Here is a 25893-nt window from a genome sequence, read left to right as displayed (position 1 = left end):
GAGAAGAATTGGAATGGCAAAATCAGCAATGTCTAGTCTGGCGAAGATATGGAAAAATCGCTCCATACTGAGGAAAACGAAAACCCGTCTAGTGAAATCTCTTGTATTCTCCATTGCGCTGTATGGAGTGGAAACATGGACACTGAGGAAAAAGGAAAGACATATGCTGGATGTGTTTGAAATGTGGTGCTGGAGGAGGATGCTGCGCATTCCTTGGACTGCAAGACGCACAAACGTCTCCATTCTCCGCGAACTGTCAGTGACAGAAAGACTCTCCACGACTTGCAGGAAAAGGATTCTGTCCTACTTTGGGCATATCGCCAGAAAGAACGAGAAGAGTCTTGAAAAACTGGTAGTAACAGGTACAGTTGAAGGCAAGCGGGCAAGAGGACGGTCTCCAACAAGATGGACAGACCAAATAAAGGAATTAACCGGATCCTCGCTAAACGCTGCCATCAAGTTGGCCCAGGACCGGGAAGAATGGAGAGGACTTGTGCACCAAGTGCCTGACATTCCAGAAGACCACGACGCTCAGCATTGAGCAAGAAGATGAAGAAGATAATGGAAATGACGAAGGAGCATAATTAGCATGTTATGCTTTATGAGTTCAAAAAAGGCAACGACGCAACAAAAACGCAGTATATGGATGTCGGTCCTACAGCAACATAAGTGGCTTAAGTCAGTGTTAAAAGAAAAATTACCATCTTTGGTTGTAAGACGAAAAGGTGTTTTTTCATCAGGATAATACTCGGCCGCACACAGCGAGGATGACGGTACAAAGGCTGGGGAAGTTTGAATGGGAAACGGTGCCCCACCCACCATATTTGCCGGACATTGCTCCGTCCAATTTTCATTTATTTCGCAGTCTTCAAAATAATTTGAATGCCAAAATTATGAATTCTACAGACGAGGTCAAATCAGTACTGTAGGAGAATTTTTCATCAAAGACAAGTAAATTTCAGTAAGGAGGCATTACAAGTCTACCAGATAGATGGAAAAGCATTGAAGAATGTGGAGGAGAATATATTTTTTAGTCAAAAAAAGAGCTTTGTTCACCTTAATTTTGAAAAATAAAAGTACTATAGAAAAACCGCATTACTTATGGGATGACCCAAAACTTAAAAAAAATATGTATAAATTACTTTTTTCAAAATGAATGAAAATTAATTATTGTGATTTAAAGTAAAGTTGACTGCAGTAACTTGTAATAGATAAAGGATTTTATCTATTTTAAGAGTATGTATACAAGAACTGCACTTGTAAATATATTTTTTTTAAACTAACCAATACAAATAATGTATTAAAAATAAATATAAAATATTCGGTCAAAGGTATGTTATTAATAGTGAAGATCTCGTAAGAGTACAAAATTAAAAGATTCACTGTATTTTTTTGTTGTTGATAAAATATTTGAAAGAATGTGCAGTATTACAATGCAATACATTTGTTGACATTTTTGTGAACTGATTTTTCTATATAAAAAAAAATGTACATAGCTAGGTTAATTTAGTTTTATTCAATTCCCTCATTTTTAGTATTAACATCTCTTAAACATGACTTATTCTTTTCTACTGATAATAGCATTGCTTTAGTTATATTTCCTTAAACATACAATCACAAACATGACGGATATAAAACTTTCGTTTTTTATAAATAAAAAATGTATATATTAGGTTAAAGATGGCAAATCTATGACCAGGCTACCTCTGTTTTAAGTTAGCACATAAATAGATGAAATCATTTTATCTATCCATTTATAGTTTTTGTTTTATTTTACTATTAAAAAAGTTGTATAATTTTGACAAAAACATTAAATTTAAATTCTTGAACACATCTAGTAAAGGTAGGAAATTAGATAGATTAGAAATCATCATAGATTCATCATATTGTTAACATATTAAATGACCAAGTCACACACATCCATTCAACTTAACTATACCCATTGGGACACAGACAATAAGTACTTAAATGTCATGTCAATAAAAAAATAACTGTTGTTCCATAATATACAGGACTTCCCTATACTAACGTGCAGTAGAAGAGGTCGTCAACCAACGTTTCACCCATATATTTTTTAAATTTACATACAAAATCCATTTCTAAAATAATATTATATCAAAAACCTTTACTATAACTGGATTGTAATTATTAAAAACGATACTTATACTCATTCAATTTAAATTCATTTTGTCAAAAAAAATTATATAAAATCATCGTTTTCAAAACCTGCCTTGTTATGTATAACATAGAATTTTGTCTAGTTTTCCAACAGTCTGATGATGTCGGTTACGACGAAACTCGGTCGCTAGTCAAATAAAATTTATGTGGAATAAAATATGTACATAGTTGTTATTTTATTATGTAAAATACAGTTCCACCTAGAAATGTTAGTAAACAACATGAACATTTTACTAATGAAAAACAAGTCACTTACCAGATACAGCTTCATTTTAAAAACTCATAAGTGGAAAGATTAAAAGATTTATAATAATAAATTTTTCTTCTAAAATGATTTTTCTTTGCGAAAATAAGTCCAAAAAAAATAAGTTAATTTTATTAAAATTCTGCAAAAATGTTAACTGTTAGTGTGGTCGTATTAACATTAAACTACTAATCATCCCTGTTCTAAGTTATGTCAAATTCCGTATTTATTTAACATACAACATTATAATATCCTATATTAATACATAATATATGCAAAATATTATGTTACTTCATAATATGCATTAAAATACACAAATTATTTACTATTTGTATGGACGGTTTCACCTCTAAAATTAAAAGACAGCAAGCAGTTTAAAAGTAAACATGACTCGAAGTTTGAAGAGAAAACCGAGTATCTCCAACAGAATAAAACTAATACATGCAGCATACTATCACTGAAACGTCAACACATATGACAAAATTGAAGAAAATAATTTAAAGAAATTATTAAATCAGGAGACAACTTATTACAAGTACTATTATGTAGTAAACTATGATCTGTTTACAATTTTCTTTTTTTTAATATGTTAAGCACAATACAGTCAAGTGAAGAAATAAGATAAAATAGTTTTGACTAAATCATCATGTCAGAGTGTTTAATAGCTACAAACAATTATTGAGTATTATAACATTATTATGCAAGAATAACAATTCTAGACATCCAGCATATCATTTTAATAAATATCTTCATAAATCAGCATTGATAACTTTACTCTATTATTGTTTTATTGTTCTAAGTACAATGATGAATCAACAAATGCGCATAAAAAAACGTGATTTTTTTGGGAAATCTAATAAAATAGCATAATATAATATGTGAGAACATAAAATACAAGTAACATTAATATTACTTGCTCACCATGTATATATGACTAGATACAGACATTTATATAGAATTGTTATTAGAATAGAACACCCCATATCAATAAAAACAATAAAACTCTAACTAAGAAAAATCAAATTCAGATTTTTTACCCAATGCTAAAAGTATGATAGATTTCTATGATAGATTCGTAGTCACAAAAATAAATTAACATATTAAAAGATATTAAAACATTTTTTCGTATATTTAAATGTGAAAGATAAAAAATAATATTAAAAAATGACTTTATTAATATTTAATAATGTATTTATGGCTTATTCAATTAATTACATAGATTTATATAAAAGGGCACTTGTGTCTAAAGTCTAAATTATTAAATCGCTATTTTAGCAACATTACAAATTAATGGAGTATCCGTCACTTACTAAATCTAAATTTTAATTAGCCATTCTACACAAAATTCTTCCAACTCTTATCTGCATACAATGGTGTAAAGGGCACTGCATCATATGTTACCAGTGTTATCTCGAACATTAAATACACGAAGTAAAGGTGATCAGCCCTGAGCTTCAGGTACCAGTCGAGTGTAATATTAAATAAATAGGACCTCCAGGACAGTAACCAAACGCACTGGCCAATACACTACAGAGGTGGACAAAATAATCCTAAGATAAGATTTTATTGAATAAATAACAAACATTTGGGTGTCCGCAACATTTACATGTATGTACTATGGAAGTGCAATATGGAAATTCAGCACCAACGCACATGACCAGTTCTCTGATAAATATCTTAAATGTACATAAACCTACTTTTGAATAAAAACTGTCAAGTTTCATTATAAAGATCAGAATATCTAGTTACCAAAAGTTACTATCGACATTCCCTTCAATTTTTGCCCGTGTGTAATACGCACTCACGCTTCATTGTTGGATAGATCAGAAATCTTACAATATTGCTCAAATATTTTGAAAACATATAAATAACGACCGCTATACACCATTAGGTTATTTTGGAAAGGTTTTACTATGGATTCCTATGAAGTTAGAACCATTTCAACGTAATGACATCCGAAAATCCATTATATATTCCATTGGTTCCTGAAAGTAGAAGGTAAAGGCTAGCTAATTTGTAAGTTTATAAAATTTTCACAGAGAGGAATTTCAAATATAATTTTTGCCAATATTTTCTTTTTTCTGTATTTATTATTTGTAAGAGAATACTACTATCATACAATAATTATTGCGCATGTCTTGTTACGATAGTAATTGAAATTTATGACTATGCTAAAACGCATAAAAAGTGTACACGCCACTGTTTCTTTATATAACACATACTTTTTTTTACCTAACACGAACAAAACTATTTGCGTGGTAAAGCTAGTATGTCTAAAAGCATCTATTGGCACTGGAGTGATCATTGCAGATCACAGCGGAATTGTAATTTACGTAACAGCGGAATTGTAATTGAGTAGGAACGTTTGAATTAGACATATTCAAAGTTGCACAACGATGTGCGTGAAGAGGGAATGCAGCTTGGTTGACTTTTCTACATAAGAAAGTGAATTGTAATTTAGCGATTGAATAGGAACGTCTGAATTAGACATATTCAGAGTTGCACGACAATGTGCGTGAAGAGGGGATGTAGCTTGGTTGACTTTTCTACATAAGTAAGTGAGTTGAGGCCGTCGATGGCGTATCTGCGCGAGGCTTGTGCCAGCAGCGCCCTTCTTTCGGGACTGGGCGGCTGGGTCTTGTGCTTCAGCATGGTGTACGTGCTGACTGCGGGCTCGAGCCGCACGGGGCGGAGGCTGATCTCGCGCAGGCGTTGGTAGAGGTCATCGTCTTCGCCACCCCACCCGAAGTAGCGGTTGCTCATTCCGTTGGCCGCGACAAACTGCTCAGCCAAGAGGGCCACGGCGCCACCAAATAGCTCCTTGTACGGCAAGTTAAACCTAATATAAGGGGATGGAACAACATTATAGAAGCTTATCTGCACTCATTGCAGCATTTCTTGTATAGCAGAAATACATTGTATTTCTTATTTATACAAGTGAACACTGTTTCGCGCGAGCCCCTTGTTAACTTTGACTCGGGCCATAGAGGCCCTTGTTTAATTAAGAGGAATCTATATTCTCTGATTAAATCAGTACATAAATGGAATGTAAGTGGTTGGTTTCAATGTATTATGAAACATAAAACTTTGTTGCCTTTTGAAATTTTTCGAAAAATTTATTTATTAGTGTTGCGCAATAAAAGAGACCTATTTGTTTTTTGTCTATATACAAGTGTAACAATTGCCTGCAATCGCCTAAGAATGCTTCATAACACCGATGTTTGATAATACACTATATTGCTTCCACATGTTCTTAGATGTTCAACGCAACATTTTTGCGATTCTTTGAAAGATTATATGTCTTGCTTCACACATGCACATTTTTCTTTCCTTTACCGTAATTGGGCACTGTTTCGAGGACAGTTTCTAATATTTATTACATTGCACCACCATTTACCAAGGAGAACTTCAGTTTTAATCCGGGTTCTGTTTGATCAGTTTGCTGTAAACGACGCGCGAAGTGTGTTTTATAATAATATTAATTTATTTATCATTTCGAGTATTTTCAATAATAATTTAACTTAATTATTAAAAATAACTTTAAACCCTCCTCTAAAATGAAAAAAAAGAACATTATCGTTATTTTTAAAAACGAAACAGCCAAAGACTAAAAATTGTTTACAAATTGTGGTTAGAAATTAAAAATTAAAAAATCGGGTGCAATGTTGGTTCAAAAATTGCAACTTTAGGGGCGGATAAAGGCAATTATATCCATATATTCAACAAGTTGAAGAGCTTTTCTGTTATAGTAACAGAAAAATGTAAACAAGCATCTTTGAGAAAAAAAAATATAAAAAGCACTTTATGTCGGCTTCACACCTCAAAATGTTTTATATTTTAGAAGAATCAAATAGAAATCATTTTCCGTCTGATTGATAATATAAATTTTTAAAATATTCAACCCACCATAAATATTCTTAATGTTGTATACTCTTAAGCAAAGTTTTTTTTTTAATATAAAATGGCGTTGCATATAAAATATATTGCTTTTGCCAATGTCAAGTAACTAAATAATATTACTTCATCATATGACTTATTATTAAACTATAAATTAATTCCGTTCAATTTTAAGAAAATAACTTTAAGTTTATAGATAATTGGGTTCCTGCTCGCCAGGATGAGATGGATATCTGTAGGGAGGGGAATAAGTGGGGCCAGAGTTTAAAAAAATGTTGGCATTTGGTCATTTATTGGGCAAATAAAGAATATATGGTTAAGGTCTTCCTCTTCAAAACGACACTCGCAAATGGGGGACTCAAAGACACCAATCTTCACAAGGTGCTCTCTCATAAAACATTTTTAACCAAAATGAAATTTATGCACCAATCTTGGAACATTTCGCTCTTGAAATCTGAGGTAGGTAATACAACTTATATAAATGAAATTATACACCTCCCTGTAGGACAGTAAGACAGGAATAATATATTTGTGGGTACCTGTACTTGTCAATGCTGGCGGACATGTGTCGCGGTGCCTTGGTGCAGGCGTACAGGTTGCTGTAGCGCAGCGGCAGCAGGTCCACGTCGTGCAGTACGAGGCACGGGAAGCCGTGGTGGATGGCGACCACGGCGCCGATGTTGAGCAGCTTGGCGCGGTTGAAGGCTTTCCCGTCATCCTGCTCCACCACGTACACTCGGTAGTGCAGCTTCTGCTTCCCCAAGAACATGTGCATGTACGTCAGAAAGTCTTTCAGCTGCTTGTCTCTATCTCGGTAAGGCACTATAATGGCTGTACTGAACGACGGTTTACAATTCGCGGGCACGAACTCACCGCCCGATTTTAAGTTCGTCGTATCCAGCGTTATTTCATTCGGCAGCTCCAATTTAATACTCGACTCGTCGTTTAAAATAGACGTATAATCGCAGTTAGCTACATTGTGAAATGTTAAATTTTTAGATATTTCCTTCGCGAGATCTTGCCATAAATTTTCCTGTTTAATATATTCGTAATGAGAAGCGAACCTCCTCGTGTGAAAACATAAAACTGCTAAGAGAAGGAAAAATGAATAAACGAGATATTTGGAAATTTTTACGTATATAAACATGTTTCCACGGTGGATTACTACATATTTTTAAATGTTCGCGTAACAATTGACCGGCGTCGAAAGAGAAACCATTTACAGACTAAACCATTCCTGCGTGAATCTGTCACTTCGCTGTCATTTATGACAGATCCAAATCCATAGACAACACGATCCATGCATTCTGGGGAGCGTTTATTGGGGGAATGTCAATCGAATAAATCAAATATAACCTAAAATCAGTCTGTGCCTAAAATTTAAAGTTTCTTGCCGCGTCAGAAAGAACAGTGAACAACGTGATTTATATTATAATTGGCGTGGTTTGTTCCATAATAAATTAAACTAATTTACTCGTGATTACAAACTAAAGACACGATGTCTTTAATAGAAAATCTCGATTTCGGAGATGTGATATCAGATGCAGAATTCAAAAATAAAGCTGTAGAAATAAATAATTGGATTATTAAAATACACAAACACATTCAATTAGCAGAAGAAAAGAATATTGTCTTTGAAAATTTGAGCCCAGAAGACAGAATAAACCTGAAATTATTCTCAGTTTATGCAATTAATTCGCTTTGTTGGATTCAGCTGCGATTCCGTGGCGTGGATCCGAACACTCATCCGGTGAAGCAGCAGCTCCTGAGGATCCGTCAACTGATGCAGAAGAGGGATGAAGTGGTTGAGAAGAAAAATAGACCAGTTCTTGATAAAGATGCTGCTAAAAGATTCATACGTAGCGGACTCTGGGACCCTCAAAAGAAAGACTTACTCAATGGACCCGCCAATAAAAAAATAAAATTTTCTGACCCGTAGTTTTTTTTTGTCAAGATTAAATTTGAATAAAAGTTTAATTTCAAAGTAATTAAGTATTTTAATCTCTTTTATTTTTGTCATTTCACATGCTGTATTAAAAGCGTCAAATAGTACCGCTACAACAATATTATCAGCTCAGAGGTAAATTAAAGACCAAAAATTGTTTTGGATATTTATTCCCGATCAACTTATGTGCAAAAAAATATAAATAAGTTAGGAATAACAAAATATTTATTGTAGGTAGAATTTAGATAATTTTATAATAAAAATTTGGTCTAAATGTGTATATTGGAATGCTTAGAATAGAATGTGATTTTAGATAAATACATGCATATATTACCAAACCATAAAATACAAATAGGGGATGATAAAGGAGAAGCTGTGCATTGCACATTTGCACATACTGAAAGGTTTCTCTATCTGCTAATCACATGCGGTTGCGTGGGATTAGTAGATAGTTTACAAATACAATTTACAATGAAATAGAAATAACGCTGTCTCGAAATAAATTAAACATGGAAAATATAAATAAGACAGTCCCCGTGGCATAGTTGAGTAGACGCTCGACTGCACAACAAACGTCGCGCATTTGATTCCCACCAATTGCAAAATGGATTCAAGTTATATTTATTTTCAATTGGTGGGGTTTGTGTTTTATTTTTCATATAAACCTGATGATATGAAAAATAAATATATGAGGTATAAAAAAGGTGTAATATTCCAAATTCATCTAAGTATGTTAAATTTAAGACAAAGTCAAATAATGATAGATTGCCAAGTGTTATCAAATAACATTTGTTGTGTGACCATTTTAATAAAACTAATTCCAACATGACGAAAAAATGTCAAGTTGCTAAGTAAGAGTGCCGAATTATAAATTAGCAAATTACACAATACGCAACAATCCCACTCCTTAAATTACTATCAGTCCCGTATACATATGTAAAAGCTAATTTGCGAGTATATTATTCAGTAAGTTATGAAATTGGGTGTTACGTCATAAAAGTGTAAAAATCCATATCTAATTCTCTTTTTTTTTACAAAATTTTAATGCAATTTAGAATAATCACTATTTAATTTTAAATTAAGGTTTATATAGCTTTTTTGTGACCATTATCTGCACATTGATGTATAGGGCACCACATGGGATCAAAGTAGTGTTAATTTGATAATTAAATACATAAAGGCAAGGTGATTAGTCAGTTTCGCTTCAGTTTACCACTCTAGGGTGATATTTCAATTATAAATACTTAATTAAGAATTACCAATATTTATTTTTACCCTCCCAGGAATTGAATCTCAGAAATAGTACCCAAACATGGCTAAATACTGGAAATTTAATCACTATTGTATGAATTTACTTCTATTTAAATGCATATTTCCATTTACTAAAATTTTGGAGTTTACTGAAATGCCACTGTAGTTCGTATTGCTTCAATAAAAGAGGCTTTCAAAAGATGCCAGAAATCACATAAGTTTATTCGATAACTGACTAGATAGGTGGTGATATACCCAACTTTATTACCCATATTAACCGACGATGCAAGATCCGTAACTTGATTTTAGTTAGCTAACAATTTGGAAACCAATCCACAATGTAAATAGAGAATTAGGTGTATATGTATTAACAATTAAATGTGATCAAAGGATGTATCACGTAGACGTGGCTAACTGATTTACCATTCTCACATACGCTATAAGTCACAGTAGAGTCGGTGTCAATCATCTAAATAAGCCAGTCCTAGGTTATAATAAAATTATATATATGGCACATAAAATCATATTTGTAAAACAAGCCCTGCTGCTGAGATATTATCTCCAGCACCTGCCGTCTGGCGAGCATTGGTGCACACCAGCACGGGGGCCACGCAGAGCAGGACCGTCGAGTCTTCTTGACCTTCCTCCCAACAAGACACCGGTCGCGCAGGATCCAGGCTGACGCGAGCCGCGTGAGCCCCCTTTGCCGATGTCGAGAAACTGTCGTCCATCACCAAGCGCACTTGTTCCGGCATTATGTCGCTCGTACCGCACACGTGTCTGTGCGCTGTTAAAGAGGCTTTAGCGGCCGCTGCCATCGTTTGCTTCCACGCCGAGCCCTTCACGGTCATAATGGCCTGATACGCCAGCGTGTGAACGTGAATTCTAGTCAGCTTCCTACTCTCTGGAATGTCTAGGCTATTTTTTCTAATAATATTGAACACATTTCTCATTTGATCGAGGGCTGAAGCCACTCTCGGGTTGGAGTCGGCGACGACGCTGATATTTCCATACTTCAATGTGTGGTAAAGGTTGACTAGCTCCTGCTCGTTCATTCCGAGTGAATCGGAATAAGGTATGATTTCAGTAGATAAGTCTATCATGAGTTTGGCTTCCACGTAACTGGCCATCTCGAAGTGAACTAACGTAGATGGCCTCTGGGATATCATCTGTTCTTTAATCTTCTCTAAACGAGCTTCACGAACACCTAAAACAAATACAAAGCGATATTTAAAAAAAATTCATGTCACTATGCGTTAATTTCGGAAGTACAATCTGTATTGTTTTATTATCAATCGGAAGTACAATCTGTATATGTAGTTTTATTTTTTATTATCATTTCTGTAAATGATTTAATTCAACGAAAATGTATACAACCACTGGACTCTGACCATGCAACTAAGTATACAGATTACTCACATGTATAGACATTGCCATATTACCTTTCCAATTCTCATGCAGTGACCATGGTGAAAAAATATAAATATATTACAATTTATTTTTAACATTATTCACTCAAATTTTTTATTTGAATATAGGCACCAGGATATTAAAGCAACAGTGTAATAGATGTCTGATATGTAATAGATGTCTGAGAGATGTGTTTAATATAAAAACGTAGGCAGTATTAGTAAAATTTATACGTTTTATTTTATAAAAAACATTAAAAGAAAAACATTATACAGTAAATCTAGGAGAAATATAAAATAGTAAGAAATAATATCTTATATGACTGTGAAACATGGCACCTTACAAGGGCCCAGAGCAGCCGTGTACTGAGCTTTAAGAATAGGTGTCTGCAGAGAATTTTAGGCGTGCGGTGGTTTGACTTTGTGAGGAATGAAGAAATAAGGCGTAGGACGCAGCAAATCTTGGTCACAACTGTCGTCAAGAAAAGGCGATTCAGTTGGCTTGGCCATGTACTCCGCATGCTTCCCAAGAGCCTTAATCAAGCTTGCCTCTTTTACAAGGCATCAGGTTAGCGCCGCCCAGGACGACCACTGCTGACAATTCGTCGGCAGTTCTCGTCAAAACTTGGTACGGGACGCGGATCTGACTTGGGTGGATGCAAAGGAGCTGGCAGCCGACAGTTTGTGGACTCCATATGCTCCACTTAGGGAGCGGATATGGTTTAATTAAGAAATAATGAAGTAAAAGTAACAAATGTAGTAGTGAAAATAAAACGTAATAAAAATAATGCAGCTAGAAAATGTCAAAATGTGAAAAAAATAAAACATATTTGCAGTAAATGTAGCGAAAATCAGACTTGGTCACTGTATTTTTCTTGAAACAAACAACATGCGACCACTACGAGAGGTAGAAACGTACTGATAGGTATATTGGAGCTCTTTGCCAGAGATTAGCCAATCGAAATGCGTGATTTTACAGACATTTACGTGCCTGCATGTGACACAAATGATATGTTTAAATGATGGTTTTGGAAAATTTATGTGGCAGGCAGTCTACAGTGGTAATGATGTACGTTTGGATATTTTAAAATGTAAATTATCAACAACGAAAAAATTGAAACATCATCTGATAGATATACTTTATAGATAGATCGACCCCAAGAGCGACGGAGCGGAGAAGACACAGCCACCCCTTTGTACAGTCTAACGGTGTGTGCGACACAACCGCTATGCATATTTTGTTTGGGCCCATCGGGCTTTAGAAGTAAAAAATAATAAATTATATAAAGGAATAAATTGTTATTCGGTTATAAGTACCTGGAGGAAATGGATAACTATCCATCATCTGTAATCCGCTAACCACGAGTAGATGGGGTTTGAACTCCGGCAGCAGCTCTCCAAAGGGCTCCAGCGAGCTAACCATGGGGTTATTTTCATCATTATGTAGGATGTATCTGTTGGCTCGGGGGGCTGTAAAGGGGCCCCAGTGCGCGTCCGCCTTGTACTCGAGGATGAGGTGTACGTCGTCACGTGGCACGGCTGCGCCGGCGCAAGCGAGCCCAGGAGGCAGCGCAGCGCGCATACGACTGGACACTCGCGCTGCCAGCAGCACACCGCAGCCCTCACGGAGGAAACGCGCCGCCATGACAGGTGCATTGCCACCCACGGCCCAACGCGCCTCTGGATCTTTCTCAGCAAATGCGACAATCTCGTCAAAAAGCGAGCCATTCGACATGTATCGTCTGAAAATCGATGCAAAACTTTAACAAAGGGTATAAAAGAAATAAAATACAAGAGACACATTTTTGTGTTAAAGCAGGTAATAATATATGTATTTCACACCAATGGTATGTCTACAGCAGTGGTGGGAAATACAGAACTTCTTACTCAGACCTTCTTCAGGGTACCAGAAAAAAAAACATTGATATTCCTAATGGAGAATTTCAATTGAAAATAAAGATCAAATAAAATAAAAGTGTTTTCACACGTGTTTTATTTAAAATATAGGGCAAAAAATTGAGTGATAAATATATATTTAAAAACTTTAAATGTCGTTTGCAGAGTTCTAAATAAAAATAATAAAAAGACTAACTATATTATTTTTTGATAAATTTCTTATACAGAAAAGAATATATGAACATTAGAATATGTGAAGCAATATCTTCCAACTAACCAAAAATGGACTTGTTTTAGGGAAAAGGTTGTACCTTTTATACAGCTGTTTGAAACGTATAGGCGAGAAGAAAATAGAAACGTAAATTAAAAGTAATTACACAGTATGAATGATAAAATAATTACAGTATTGTGTATAAATGATACTCTAAATTGATGAAAACAAGGAAGACGTACGGAATAGGATTAGGTTGAGGAAGAAGTTCGGGGGAGGGGGGAGAATAACAGGGTCCTAAGAAATAATGACATGTTGGACTAAAGGGTTCTAGGGATAGGTTTAATATCAATGTTTGCCCCATAGGGAATTAAACCCTGGGACCTAATGCATGCTAGCAAAAAGTGCTAACCGCTGAACTACGGAGGTGAACCAGTATAATTAGAAGATGAAAAAAAACCTAACAAACAGCTGATTTCCTTTAATATAAACATTTTAACTTATATTGTTTGTTAATTTTTTTTTATAAATTTCTAATCCTAAAACAATGCAAAAAATCTGTGCATTCTCCATTTTTAAAGCATTTGACAATTTTTAATTGCAGATTTTTATGTTCTGTAAATCAACAGAACAAAATTAAGTCATTTATATATATGCTCATCATCATCTTCTAAAGGCAGCGCCTTGTTGTGTCAGCCACTTGTCTCTGTCAGTCGCCCTCCTCTTGAGCTGCGAATAGGAGGAGACGTCCATGAGCCGCTTCAAATCCTGGAAGTATGAAGTTCTTGGGCGGCCTCTTGTTCGTTTTCCCAAGATTCTTCCTTCGAAGATGTTGCTAAGAAAGGTGCTATGTCTAATTGAGTGCCCTATTAGCTTGGCCTTCCTCTTCAAAATATGATTTATAAGCTCTCTTCTTTCTTTTACGTCCTGCAACACCTTTTCGTTGGACTTCCTTACGACCCATGATGTTTTGGTCATCTTCCTCCAAACCCACATCTCAAATGCTTCAAGCCGGTCTTTTTCGTATTTTTGGATGGTCCAGGTTTCACACCCATACAACAAAACACTCCAAACAAAAGCCTTTATGAATCCTTTTCTTACTTCAATTTTTAAATGTTTGTTTGATAGGAGGCTGTACTTTTTCATAAAAGTTTGCTTGGCTAGCGTTATCCTCTTTTTTATGTCTAGGGTACATTTATTGTTATATGTTAGCGTGCTACCCAGATAACAGAATTGATCCAACTGTTGAATTACTCTATTTCCGAGAAGTATTGTTGGATGGAGGTCAGATTGCTCTTTTTCAACGATCATTGATTTTGTTTTGGCGGCATTAATTTTCAAATGGAACTTATCCAGAGCATTAGAGAGAGTGTTTAACATGTGGTTCATGTCACTCTCGTCCTCTGCTATCAGGGCGATGTCATCAGCGAATCTTATACAATGTATTTGTTGACCGTTATGCTATAGCGACATATTTATTTTGTTTCAAATATAAATATGTGATAATCTTATCAATGAGAATAATGTATTTAAAAAGAAAGAGCTATGTAATCAAGATAAGAATAAATAAAAATAACTCGGAAATAGAGGTGATAGAGGTGAAAGAACTAATAGGTGACCTGAAAAGTATTTAAGACTAAACATACACGAATGAACTGAAGGTCATTCAGGCAAAATAAGTATAAAGAGAATAAATGTACTAGTCAAATTATTATGCGACAAAACATGCAGGTGCAAAGTTCAAAGATTCAATACGGGAAAATATCCGGCAGATGTCCAAATTTAAACATAACTATTTTTTAAATAATAATAGCAATCGTTTTAGGGTTGTATCCATATACATTATTTTTTCCACGCCAATTATAATGTTAGGGTCGTTAGAAAAGTTTGTTAAAAAATTGGTGATGACACGGCTGCACAATATTACTCCTTAAACGGTGTATAAGACACTGCAGCGTACACAGTGTTATCTTGATTGTCAATTACATGAAGGCAATGTTATCAGTCATGCGCTTCTTGTACCAGTCCAGGGTAATATTAAATAAATATGAGGGTTAAAATCACTTTTTTTTATTTGACCCTCCTAGGAACCGAACCTGAGACCTCCAGCATAATAGCCATATTTGGTAATCATTACGCTATGGAGGCGGACATTTTATTACCTAAACTTTTTTGTTTCCGTGCCTGCCTCCGAAGTGTAATGGTCAGCACGCTCGGCTACCGTTCTGGAGGTTCCGGGTTCGATTCCCAGGGGGGGTCAAATAAATATAATTGAATTTTCACTCTAATATTTGTTCAATATTACCCTGGACTGGTACCTGAAATGGAGGGCTGATCACCTTTCATTCATGTGTTAACACGATCAATATAACACTGCGTTTATATGATGCAGTGCCCTGTGCACCATTTTGGTGTGGATAAGGATTAGGGAGAGTTTACGGGACATTATTTCTAAATAACAAAAGAAGTTTGATAATGCAGTGCTCTATACACCATTGGGGTGCGGGTAAGGGTTTGTATTACTTCATAAAAACAAGTCCAATTTTGTGATTTAAATTAAGATTTATTAAAATACTTTTTAATGCTTTTCCTATCTAAAAATGTTAATAAACAAGAATCAAATCCTCTTCCTTATGAAAACGGGTTTTTATTTAATGTTTAGTTGTTAAGGTTGTCACAGCTTTAATGTATAACTTGTTTAGAATGTGAATAATGTCAGTCACATAACATTATACAAATATATGGGAGACACAACTTCTTGTTCTAACCCTTAGCCGCACTCAGCGGTATACGTACAGGGGGTACAGCAGTATATGAAAGCACTGATTATACAAAATGTAATGACTTAACACGTTGGGAGAAGATTATTAAAGATTAGTAATCATTGTTAATTGTTATAGAGATTTTAAGGTAAGATTGTTTGTTTACTAACTCAGCGGCGGCTCCGTGACGAAAGTAATACGCGAAGCTTTTCACGAGTTCCGGGAAAGTAGAAATGTCGTCAAAATGTTCCGGTTCACCTTCCATTTCTTCGAATTTAAGTAGCGGCACCGCATTGGCGAAAATGTCGTAACAAGCTCCGTATCCGACGGCCACTTTGGGCTTGAGGGCACCATCCCCGACCAAATATTTATTCTCTATCCTTAAATAACTGTCCGATATCGACGTTATTTTCAACAGATCACTGTCTTCATTTTTGAAATAGACCGCCCACAGCACTACAAATATGGAAAGCGCCGAACCGACCTTTAACGTCCGGCCGAACATGTTGACTAATTAAGTTAAACAGACGCCGAAATGGCCTATGCAAAATGCATTTATAAAAACATTCGCGGCCACGTCGATAAGAATAATCTTAAATTTCAACGGAATGTGTTAGTGATGGAATCAGATGGAATGATACAGAATGACAGTTCGTGATTGCCAGGCGGTGACAAAAACATATGATTTAGTATTTTTTTACATAATAGCAACACAAAACAATTAGGTATTATAGCGCTCACTCCTTTCAAGAACGTCATAAATCAAAAAACTTGATTTTCCAGGAGAACGTTTTTAAAGTTTAAAAATATAATACAATGTATTTAAAATAAATGTCAAGCCACTTGCTAAACTATTTACTGTGCAACAGATCTTTTTAGGTAAAACCTGAAGGTTTTTTCTCCATTTGAACAATATTTAGTATTTTTTTAAAAATAATTAAACAATAACTTTTCTTCAAAATGCAAAAACAACACTTTCTGCCCTGTAGCGGGTAAATATTAGGTCAAAAATATGCCTCTTTTTCTGGGATAAAGTACATTTTATGGGCATTCCGAAAACATGTACAACTGAAAATTTACGATTTTTGATTTATGACGTTCTTGAAAGGAGTGAGCGATATGTATAGATATATTATATATGAATATGTAGAGTATGCATTGAAAAGCAATGAAAAATATGTTTACATATCCCTCAACTAAATCATAATAATGCAAGCCTAACATGCGACCAAAAGCAAGCCCAGAGTGCAGTCGCATCATACTATATAAGCGCGCGTACGTTAAGAAATTCATGAATTACAGGAAATTATAGTAACTATAAAACATACAGAGTAAATCTACTCACGAGTAAGCATAGGCCATAAAACTTAAAAAGTTGAAGCATAAGTAGGGCCATGATAAGCGGTGTTGCATAAGCTGCAGCTAGATTTCAGAGTCACTTGGATGTTAGGCTATTAATAAAAATTATATCTATTAAATTTATTACTTATTCATTTCCAATCTGGCCATCTACTAATAACTGTTGTAAGGTTTTATTGATTCATAAAGAAAACATTATGTTTGAGAAATGAACACGCCGCTAGATAAATAGTAAACTCGTACATTTTTTACTTTTCTGTCCTTTAAGCCCTTGATATTATTTGCAATAATTTTTCACTGAATTTCTATTTCAATTCTAAATAGCTGTCTGTAAACATGTACATAAGTATCGGTATCAGAATTTTCTTAAATATATATTTTTTTAAATATACACCCGTAAACATGATTTGTTATAATATTGTTTAAATACATCCACAGATGGCAGTACAAGTGCCTTTCAGATATTTTCAGCCCTGTTGATTCAGATAATATAATTATAGGTATATATTTGGCTCATTAGATTCTAATTTTGAGTACGAAATTTATATTTTGGCCGTTAAAGATAAATTTATTTCTTTTTTTTCTAACATCAATCAACCTGTATCTCTGGAGCTGATAGAAAAAATATGGTGGCGTTTTTAAAATCAGTTGTTGGATTTCGGGCATTTTTTTTCATTTTGTTGGCCTGTGTAATAGATTCTTCTTCGTTTTTTATTAAAAAAATGAAAATCATATTTCTTTATTTAACATTTCACTCGATTTTTTTAAATCAGTTACATTTAAAATTTCAGACTTTAGGCGCTTTAGTTAAATGCTCTTAGTTGTACACTACGGAAGTAAACAAAATATAATTTTTAAATCAAGATAATTCTTAGTAGCATTAATAATTGTGAATAAAATATCCCTAACTTAAAGGAAATATTGCCGTATATAGAGGTAGGTACATTACACATAAAGTTATAATATCTCGTAGGGGTGTGGGAGGCCTCCCACCGAAGGCTGCGGACCAGAACCCGCTACCTCCGGTCCGTGGGACGAGCTCCACACTCCGGACCACTCGACACGCGACTCCACTTCAGTCGGTCGGCAGCGGCGGCCGTCAGTAGGCGAACATTTTTCTCGGCCTCACTGCACCGGGCGACAGTATTCGCGGTTTCCGCGGTATTGATAATCGATTAAATCATATCAAAATGAATTACGATGTGATGCATATTGAAAATGATCCTTGAAAATTTCAATTTATTCAATATCGTTGCCGTACTTAAAAATAAATAAATTAACAAGAAAATATCTCCTCGCGGATCAGAAAAAAGAGAAGCAATTTATCACATACATATAATAGATGGCGCTTATTTTTTTTATCAAATGACTGACAAGTGAACACGAAGTGATTGACTTTTTACGCGTAATAGTGAAAGAGGATTTTTATAAATTATTTGTTTCATAAACGGTGGACAATATGAAATCTAACGTTGTGCTTCAGAATTCGGGGAAAGGGCGACTCTTCCCCGATGCTAATAACAATCGCGGCGAGGACACGAAGAGACAAGGCGGGGGCTACGGCCTGCGCCCCCGCGAGAGTCGCCGGGGGGCGAGCGGGCGGCGCGGCGCCCCCGCCAAGGGCCCCGCACCGCTCAGCAAGTACCGGCGCAGGACGGCCAACGCGCGCGAGAGGACGAGGATGCGGGAGATCAACTGCGCGTTCGAGGCGCTGCGAAGGTGCGTGGGCGGCGCCGAGCCGGCGGCCGGGGCCGGCGCGGTCAGCGCGGCCAGCGAGAGGATGACCAAGATCTGCACGCTGCGGCTGGCGGCGCGCTACATCGCCGCGCTGGCGGCCGCGCTGGCCGAGCCGCCCGGTCGGCCCGCGGGCCCCCCGAGCCTGGCGTGGGCCGCCGAGCTGGGCCTGGGGGCCGACCTCACGGAGCCGCCCGCGTCCCCGGACCTCGCGCTGTCCCCCGTGCCCCTGTCTCCCGACTTCACGGAGAGGTCCCTCTCTCCTTTTGATCCCTTCTTCTCGGAATTCAGTTAACATCGCCTTCCTCTGACTTTTCTTAAGAAATTCTTTCACCTACACAATATTTCCAGGCTCATGCGGGTTCCGGTGACATTTTAAAGTTTCCAAATAGCAAAATTGTTTCAAAACACCCGCAAACCTCAATAATAAAAAAGTCCGTGATCCTTAAAAATGTGTATTTCTATCAATTATACTTTCACTTTTTCATGTACATATTTCACTGGTTATATTTTCGAAAAGTAACCTATTTTTTAAAACTATTTTTCGCTTTAACCCTTATGATTTTCACCCCTTCATTCGAGAAAAGTTTCTGTATTATACAAGGTTATTTCAATGTCAAATTATGTATCCTCACTTTCTAACCTGTGACCACGACGCGTGTTTCACGACAAAATTCATTTCTAAAACTAACACCGTTCTCGATATAAAATGTTCAATTTTAACTGAAATATAATGCAGTGCACATGCATATAAATCTGAATTATCGATGTACATTTTTAAAGTTAAACTTTCAATGCTAGATGTGTTTTTTTCCCCTATGTAAATTTCAAAATTTTAAAATAGCTATTATTTATATTTTAGAATATATTTATTGTAACACGTGAATTTACTAAAATTATTATATTGCACATATCGTCCATTTAAGTATTTATCAACAGCAATCATATTTACAGCATTGTACATACATTGTAAATGATTTATTTTTAGTAAATATTTATTCATAGGAATTATTTTAGTATTATTAAATTATTTTAGATTTGATACTAAAATCGATAACGAGCTAAATTTTATAAAATGCCATTTATATATATTATGGTTTTAAGAGTCATTATTTTTATCTTTATAAATACATTAATTAAACTTAGATTTATCCACGAACAAACGCTAGTCTAATAATTAAAATGTCATGGAATAGTTTATAATAGAGTGCATGTCACTTCAAAATTAACCAAACAATATGTAAAAAAAATAAAGCAATCGGTGAATGACGTCAGGAGATTAAAAAAATACAAAGGAACATTCATATTTTAATTTATTTGGAAGATTAATTTCGTTTCCAATGTTGTGTCAAAAATTTAATGGGGGTAGGGGTAAAAAAATGGAGATATTTCACTCAAATTTTAATTTAATATTTCATTTTACTGGTACTTGAAGTGCAAGACTGATTCCGTTGCCTTCATATAACTGACGAACCAGCTAACATCGCGTTGACCTTACTCAGAGCCCTGTGCTGCATATTGCAGCCTAGATTAGAGTCGGAAGAAGAACGAGGCAGATTAAGGCTATTATTTTTTAAAGTTTTAGTTGTACGGTTGATGTGGCTCTGCGATTCATAATTGATAGTTATAGACGTATATTATTAAAATTGTAGATTTTTATATATATATTTAAAAAATATATATAGTTCAATGAATAGGGTAGAAACTGGAACGCACGTTACCAAGTAATGTTGCAATATCACATTTTGTCTGTTTTAGGTGTATTATGTGCCAATAAACGTTAAGCTGATGTTTATATATTTAGTGAATTCTTAAAATAGTGTGCCATACCATTAAACCAGAAAATAAGTGAAATGCATCACAAAAATAATATGTATATTTTACCAATTGTCAATCGATAAAAAAAACATGTGTAATGTTTCATTCATTATTTATGTATCGCAATATACACACACACACATATATATATATATATATATATATATATATATATATATATATATATATATATATATATATATATATATATATATATATATATATATATATATATATATATATATATATATATATATATATATATATATATATATATATATATATATATATATATATATATATATATATATATATATATATATATATATATATATATATATATAAATATACAGGTGGTTTATGAATGTATGTACCATTGTAAATATGTATATATCTATTATTTTGTTATAATTTCTGTATATTAAATTATTCTATTTTTTTCGATTAAAGAATATCATATTAGTGTCATATTTTTGGAAAATATTAATAAAATAAATGAAAACACACAATTCGTTTTATTTTTATGAATTTTATTGATTTACAACATTTTTATTGTATCAAAATATTTGTTCACAAATCTCGATAATGTCCAATCTAGGAGTTATTTTTTTATATTATTTTTTGACATCTCAACATTATTTTAAAAATAATATTATTTTATTGAAAGTACAAAAATTTTCACTGTTTTAATGTAGTGTTTGTACGTCGCATCGCCCTGATTACATTTCAATGATATTATATAACGTATTAATTGTTGGGCACTTATTTTACACCTGAAAAAATTCCGGCCTTTACGTTGTTAGTCCCTTTCTGTTATTTTTATGTGGCAACGAAACTTCAAATTTGCTTTCAATTTTATATCTTTTAAAAAATATCATTAGCTTGCAAAAAAGTTTAAGAGTGGGGGGAGGGTAGATTTTGTAGTCTCCGTTTTAGGACGCCCAGGTCCTCCTCATTAATTGAACGTCCTTGACCCCCCTACTTCCTTATACCGGAACTGCCTGAAATCGAGGGAACTTATAAAAAGTACATGAACTTAACACTTCAGTGAGTAATACAACACCAGAAGTTCGACGAAGTTCATGAAATAAATGGTATAATACGAGAGTGTAGGTATATATGCATACACTAGCATTTTTACGGCCCAGCAAAAAACCTCAAATTATTGTAGTACAAATTTATATTTAAACCTATCGTTGTACACAGTGAAATATTATGTAGTGTTACATAGAAAATCTAAGACTAAATGTTTAATTTTTATTATTAGTTTGATTAAATCCATAAATTTGTAGGCACATCTAAAAATAAATACCTGAATTTTTCTTAAATCATGTTTTGTACTTATAAGTTAAATATTTAATGCAGATAAAAATTTCGACGCATGGACAAGGAAGAACTTCAATTGTGATACATATTAATAAAGCAGGTATTTGAAAATACTACATGGGGGTAATCGGTACATATTACAAATCTGTATGGCTTTAATTTTAGGTATTTTCTAGGATGCATATTATTTCTCCAATAGGCACTATTGGTGGCGTGATAAAACATTTTTATAAAATCGTTATTTCCTAATTTTTCTTTATCATTTCCTCGTGACAGAAGATCCAGATATTTTTTTCTTCTTCCGATTACTTTTACTATTTCAATACTCTTTTTCAATTTTTAATGTATTCTCTATCCTCGCATGGATATATTTTCATTAATTTCTAAAATCCATAAATATATTGCTAAGAAATTCAGTTTGATGAAATAGTTAAAAATATTTTAGTAGTTTACGGGATTTGTCCACCTCCGTAGTGTAATGGTCAGCACGCTCGGCTACCGTTCTGGAGGTTCCGGGTTCGATTCCCAGGGGGGTCAAATAAATATAAGTGATTTTTTAACTCTACTATTTATTCAATACTATCCTGGACTGGTACCTGAAGCGGAGTGCTGATCACCTTTACCTCATGTGTTTACGATCAATATAACATTGCGTTTATATTATGCAGTGCCCTATGCACCATTGTGGTGCGGATAAGGGTTAGAGAGAGTTTACGGGTCATTATTTCTAAATAACAAAATGGGTTTTCTTTTATTTAAACCGAATCAAATACTTATGTAAATGATTGAAGATGTCTGATTTTCTGTTGGATTATATTAAACATTCCGTTGTGTGTTTATTGTTCGGGACAAAAAATTAATTAAATTCAAATTGAAATTGAACCTGCTCGTAAAAAAATATGTACACTAAGTTGACAGTTTACCTGTACAGGAAAGAAAAAACAGGCTATATTTTAACGCATGTTTTATTGATAATTTCTGATTAATTGATGATTGGGCAGGCACCACGAAAGCATTGGCCAAAGATAATTTTTAAAATATATCTTCTTAGTATGTAAAGAGAACGACTTTTTCAGTAAAATATTTATTATTATTATTACTCTTCTTATTTTTCTTCATGACCCAGTGGTGAGAGTATAGGGTACGCATGTCATTGGCGCAGCGTTTTCTTAATTGTCAATTACACAAAAGGAAGGAGATCAGTCCTGAGCTTCAAGTACCGGTCCTGAATGATATGGGAATCGACCCTGGGATCTCTACCTAGGAAGCCAAAAGCTTCTACCACTTTACTATGCAGACATATTTTGCTGTTTAGCGATATTCACATTTTCAACTACATATTGTTTAACAAATCCCGTTGACATTTTCAAACATTTTGTACTTGTCGTGTTTTCAACATTTGAAAACATGATAAACATAAATGTCCTCTAAAATTCGCATTTCGACCTATGTGTGTTTTATTAAAAAAAAATTCGTAAGGTTTATTGTTTATACGTTCGTTATTTAAACAAATGTAGTAACATTAAAACGACATGGATAAATGCGTGAGACTTGTAAATGATTACCTACTTAAGTTTTAAAATATTTGCGAATTATTTGCATAAGCGATTTCTTAATGAAAGCGTATAAGTAATGTACTCATTCATTTCAACGCTATTTCTAAACTTTTTATAACTTTATCTTATTATTGCTCACTATTATTAATAGGTAACATTCACATTTTAGAAGAACACAATACCTATTCATGGATTCATGGAATTCCTTTGAATCACCTCTTCATTTTATTAAAAAGAAAAATACAGTTTACAAATGTAACAAAAAATATCAGTGATTAAACTTTACTGCTACTACTTTTATTATTTTAAAAATTTCACCGTCAAACTAAATCTAAGCTGTCAACCATAGAAGCATAATGTCAATCATAGAAACATAACCTCATCCATATACAAATTCTATCTTGAGGCTCGCTGATGTTCCATCCGCTCTAAATTAAAAATGGTCAGCCAACAAATTAGGATCGGTCAAAAGTTGAAATTAATTTGATTCAGGTAAAATTTGATCATTGATTCTAGTTGCAGTATGTACACCTAGCAAATTTCGTCCGAACTTAGTATTGTAATAGATTTTTTTTTCCTATTCTTAAAATGAATTTAACGACAAACTTTTAACATAACGAACAATAAAAAAGGACTCTTGTATCACTCGTCTTCGGTGTTTTTCTATAGGGGTTTGTAAAGACAAAAGAATTATGTAAAAATTAACTCGGTAGTTAACTGAAAAGTATTTCAGATTCTCTACTGACTGCAGTAGGTACAGGCCCTGCGCCCTATGCACTGCAGCATACCTATAGATTACAAATCTCTCTATAAATATGTAACGGATGGATCTCCATATCATTTTCTTATCTCGCGTTTAAATCAAAGGTCTGGATTTGAATTGGCAACTGCCTGTATTGACTATATACCATTTTGTTTTCTTGCAGTTACCATTTGGTAACCGTATAATGAACGTACAAATGTGGAAGTCCTCACCAAAAAGTTACATTTCCAATATTGCACAAAAATCCTTTAAATGCAAATATGTTCCGTTTACTGTATTTTATCGAAATCTTAATTAAAGTTGCGACAAAACGTGACCAATCCTGTGTTAAACCAATATGAAATCATTAAATCGTACCAAAACGTAACAATTTTATAAGCTAGAATTCCTGATTACTTAAAATTATAAACTAACTAACTAACTAACCATCACGCCGCTTCCCCGCAGGGGTAGGCAGAGAGAATAGAGCGCCACACCACTCTGTCCTTGCAAACATTCTTCGCCTCTTCCACGTTCATGCATCTCCTCATACATACCCGCCGATTGTTACGACTCCTAACCTGACCACTTTCAAGTATTTGGCATACCTGATCGTGCCATGTTTTTCTCGGTCTTCCTCTGCTTCTTTTCCCGCTAACATTCGCCTCATAAATTTGTTTTACCGTTCTTTCCTCACTCATTCGTTCTACATGTCCAAACCATCTCAACACACCTTTCTTAATTTTATCGATAATGCTTATCTCAGCTTTGCATTCTTTCCTTATTTCACTATTCGCACATCTATCATACATCGTTTTGTTACACATTCTTCTGAGAGATCGCATTTCGACTGCATTCAGTCTACTTTCATCCTTCTTTTGCCAACTCCATGTTTCACTTCCATACATTAGAGTTGGAACCAGGACTCCGTTGTGCACTGCCAGTTTAGCTTCCGCTGATAGGTTTTTATTTGCTGTAACTGATTTCAGTGCACCGTTCACTTTGTTCCCAGCATTCACTCTCCTTTCTATATCTTTATCAATCTTTCCATCCCTAGAAAACATACTACCCAAATACACGAAATCATCTACCTGTTCCAGAATCTCTCCGTTTACCAATATTTCACATTCAGATCTGCATTCTTCTCTTTCAAAAACCATAATCTTAGATTTGCTAACATTCATCAATAAGTCACTTTCCTTGCACACATTATACACTTTTGTCACCAACGCCTGCAGGTCTTCTCTGCTATCGGCAAGAAGAACAGCATCGTCAGCATACAAAAGGCAACAGACAGTCAAATTATTCATTCTGGCTCCAACATTTAAATCTTTCAGTTCTTTCATGCAATTATCCATGTATAGGTTAAACAGCCACGGTGACATTACACATCCCTGCTTAACACCTTTAGAGATGCTAAGCCAGGATGAAAAAAAACCACTTACCCTTATGCATGCAGTGCTATCCTCGTACAAGGATGCTATGCCTTGGATAAGTTTACTGCTTACCCCATACTCAGATAACACCTTCCATAGCTTCGTTCTATCAACTCGGTCATATGCTTT

At 34.5% G+C, this 25893-nt stretch overlaps 4 protein-coding genes across 4 annotated transcripts; 2 read left to right on the top strand and 2 right to left on the bottom strand.

Moving 5' to 3' along the window:
- Positions 1-4492: 4492 nt before the first annotated feature.
- On the bottom strand, positions 4493-7565 carry beta4GalNAcTB (beta1,4-N-acetylgalactosaminyltransferase B). Its single transcript, XM_088259329.1, has 2 exons — positions 6859-7565; positions 4493-5261 (listed from the first exon to the last, which is right to left on the bottom strand). The coding sequence occupies exons 1-2, from the start codon at positions 7464-7466 to the stop codon at positions 4916-4918; spliced, it is 954 nt and encodes a 317-aa protein (XP_088115455.1). The 5' UTR covers positions 7467-7565; the 3' UTR covers positions 4493-4915.
- Positions 7566-7817: 252 nt separating this feature from the next.
- Positions 7818-9600, top strand: Rrp47 (Ribosomal RNA processing 47). The gene has a single exon (XM_088259337.1). The coding sequence runs from the start codon at positions 7818-7820 to the stop codon at positions 8256-8258; it is 441 nt and encodes a 146-aa protein (XP_088115463.1). The 3' UTR covers positions 8259-9600.
- Positions 8419-16466, bottom strand: LOC148309898 (ADP-dependent glucokinase). The gene is made up of 3 exons (XM_088259317.1): positions 15964-16466; positions 12242-12666; positions 8419-10722 (listed from the first exon to the last, which is right to left on the bottom strand). Exons 1-3 carry the CDS (start codon positions 16296-16298, stop codon positions 10037-10039), a joined length of 1446 nt encoding a protein of 481 aa, XP_088115443.1. The 5' UTR covers positions 16299-16466; the 3' UTR covers positions 8419-10036.
- Positions 16467-18231: 1765 nt separating this feature from the next.
- Positions 18232-20832, top strand: LOC148309897 (uncharacterized). The gene has a single exon (XM_088259336.1). It carries the CDS (start codon positions 18612-18614, stop codon positions 19179-19181), a length of 570 nt encoding a protein of 189 aa, XP_088115462.1. The 5' UTR covers positions 18232-18611; the 3' UTR covers positions 19182-20832.
- Positions 20833-25893: the final 5061 nt, after the last annotated feature.

The sequence above is a fragment of the Brachycentrus maculatus genome, unplaced genomic scaffold (assembly GCF_059751285.1).
Source record: "Brachycentrus maculatus isolate JH-2025_06_01 unplaced genomic scaffold, ASM5975128v1 h1tg000116l, whole genome shotgun sequence".
Classification (NCBI taxonomy): Eukaryota; Metazoa; Arthropoda; class Insecta; order Trichoptera; family Brachycentridae; genus Brachycentrus; species Brachycentrus maculatus.
Note: the sequence above shows the minus strand (reverse complement) of the source record. Positions and strands in the feature narration are given on the sequence as shown.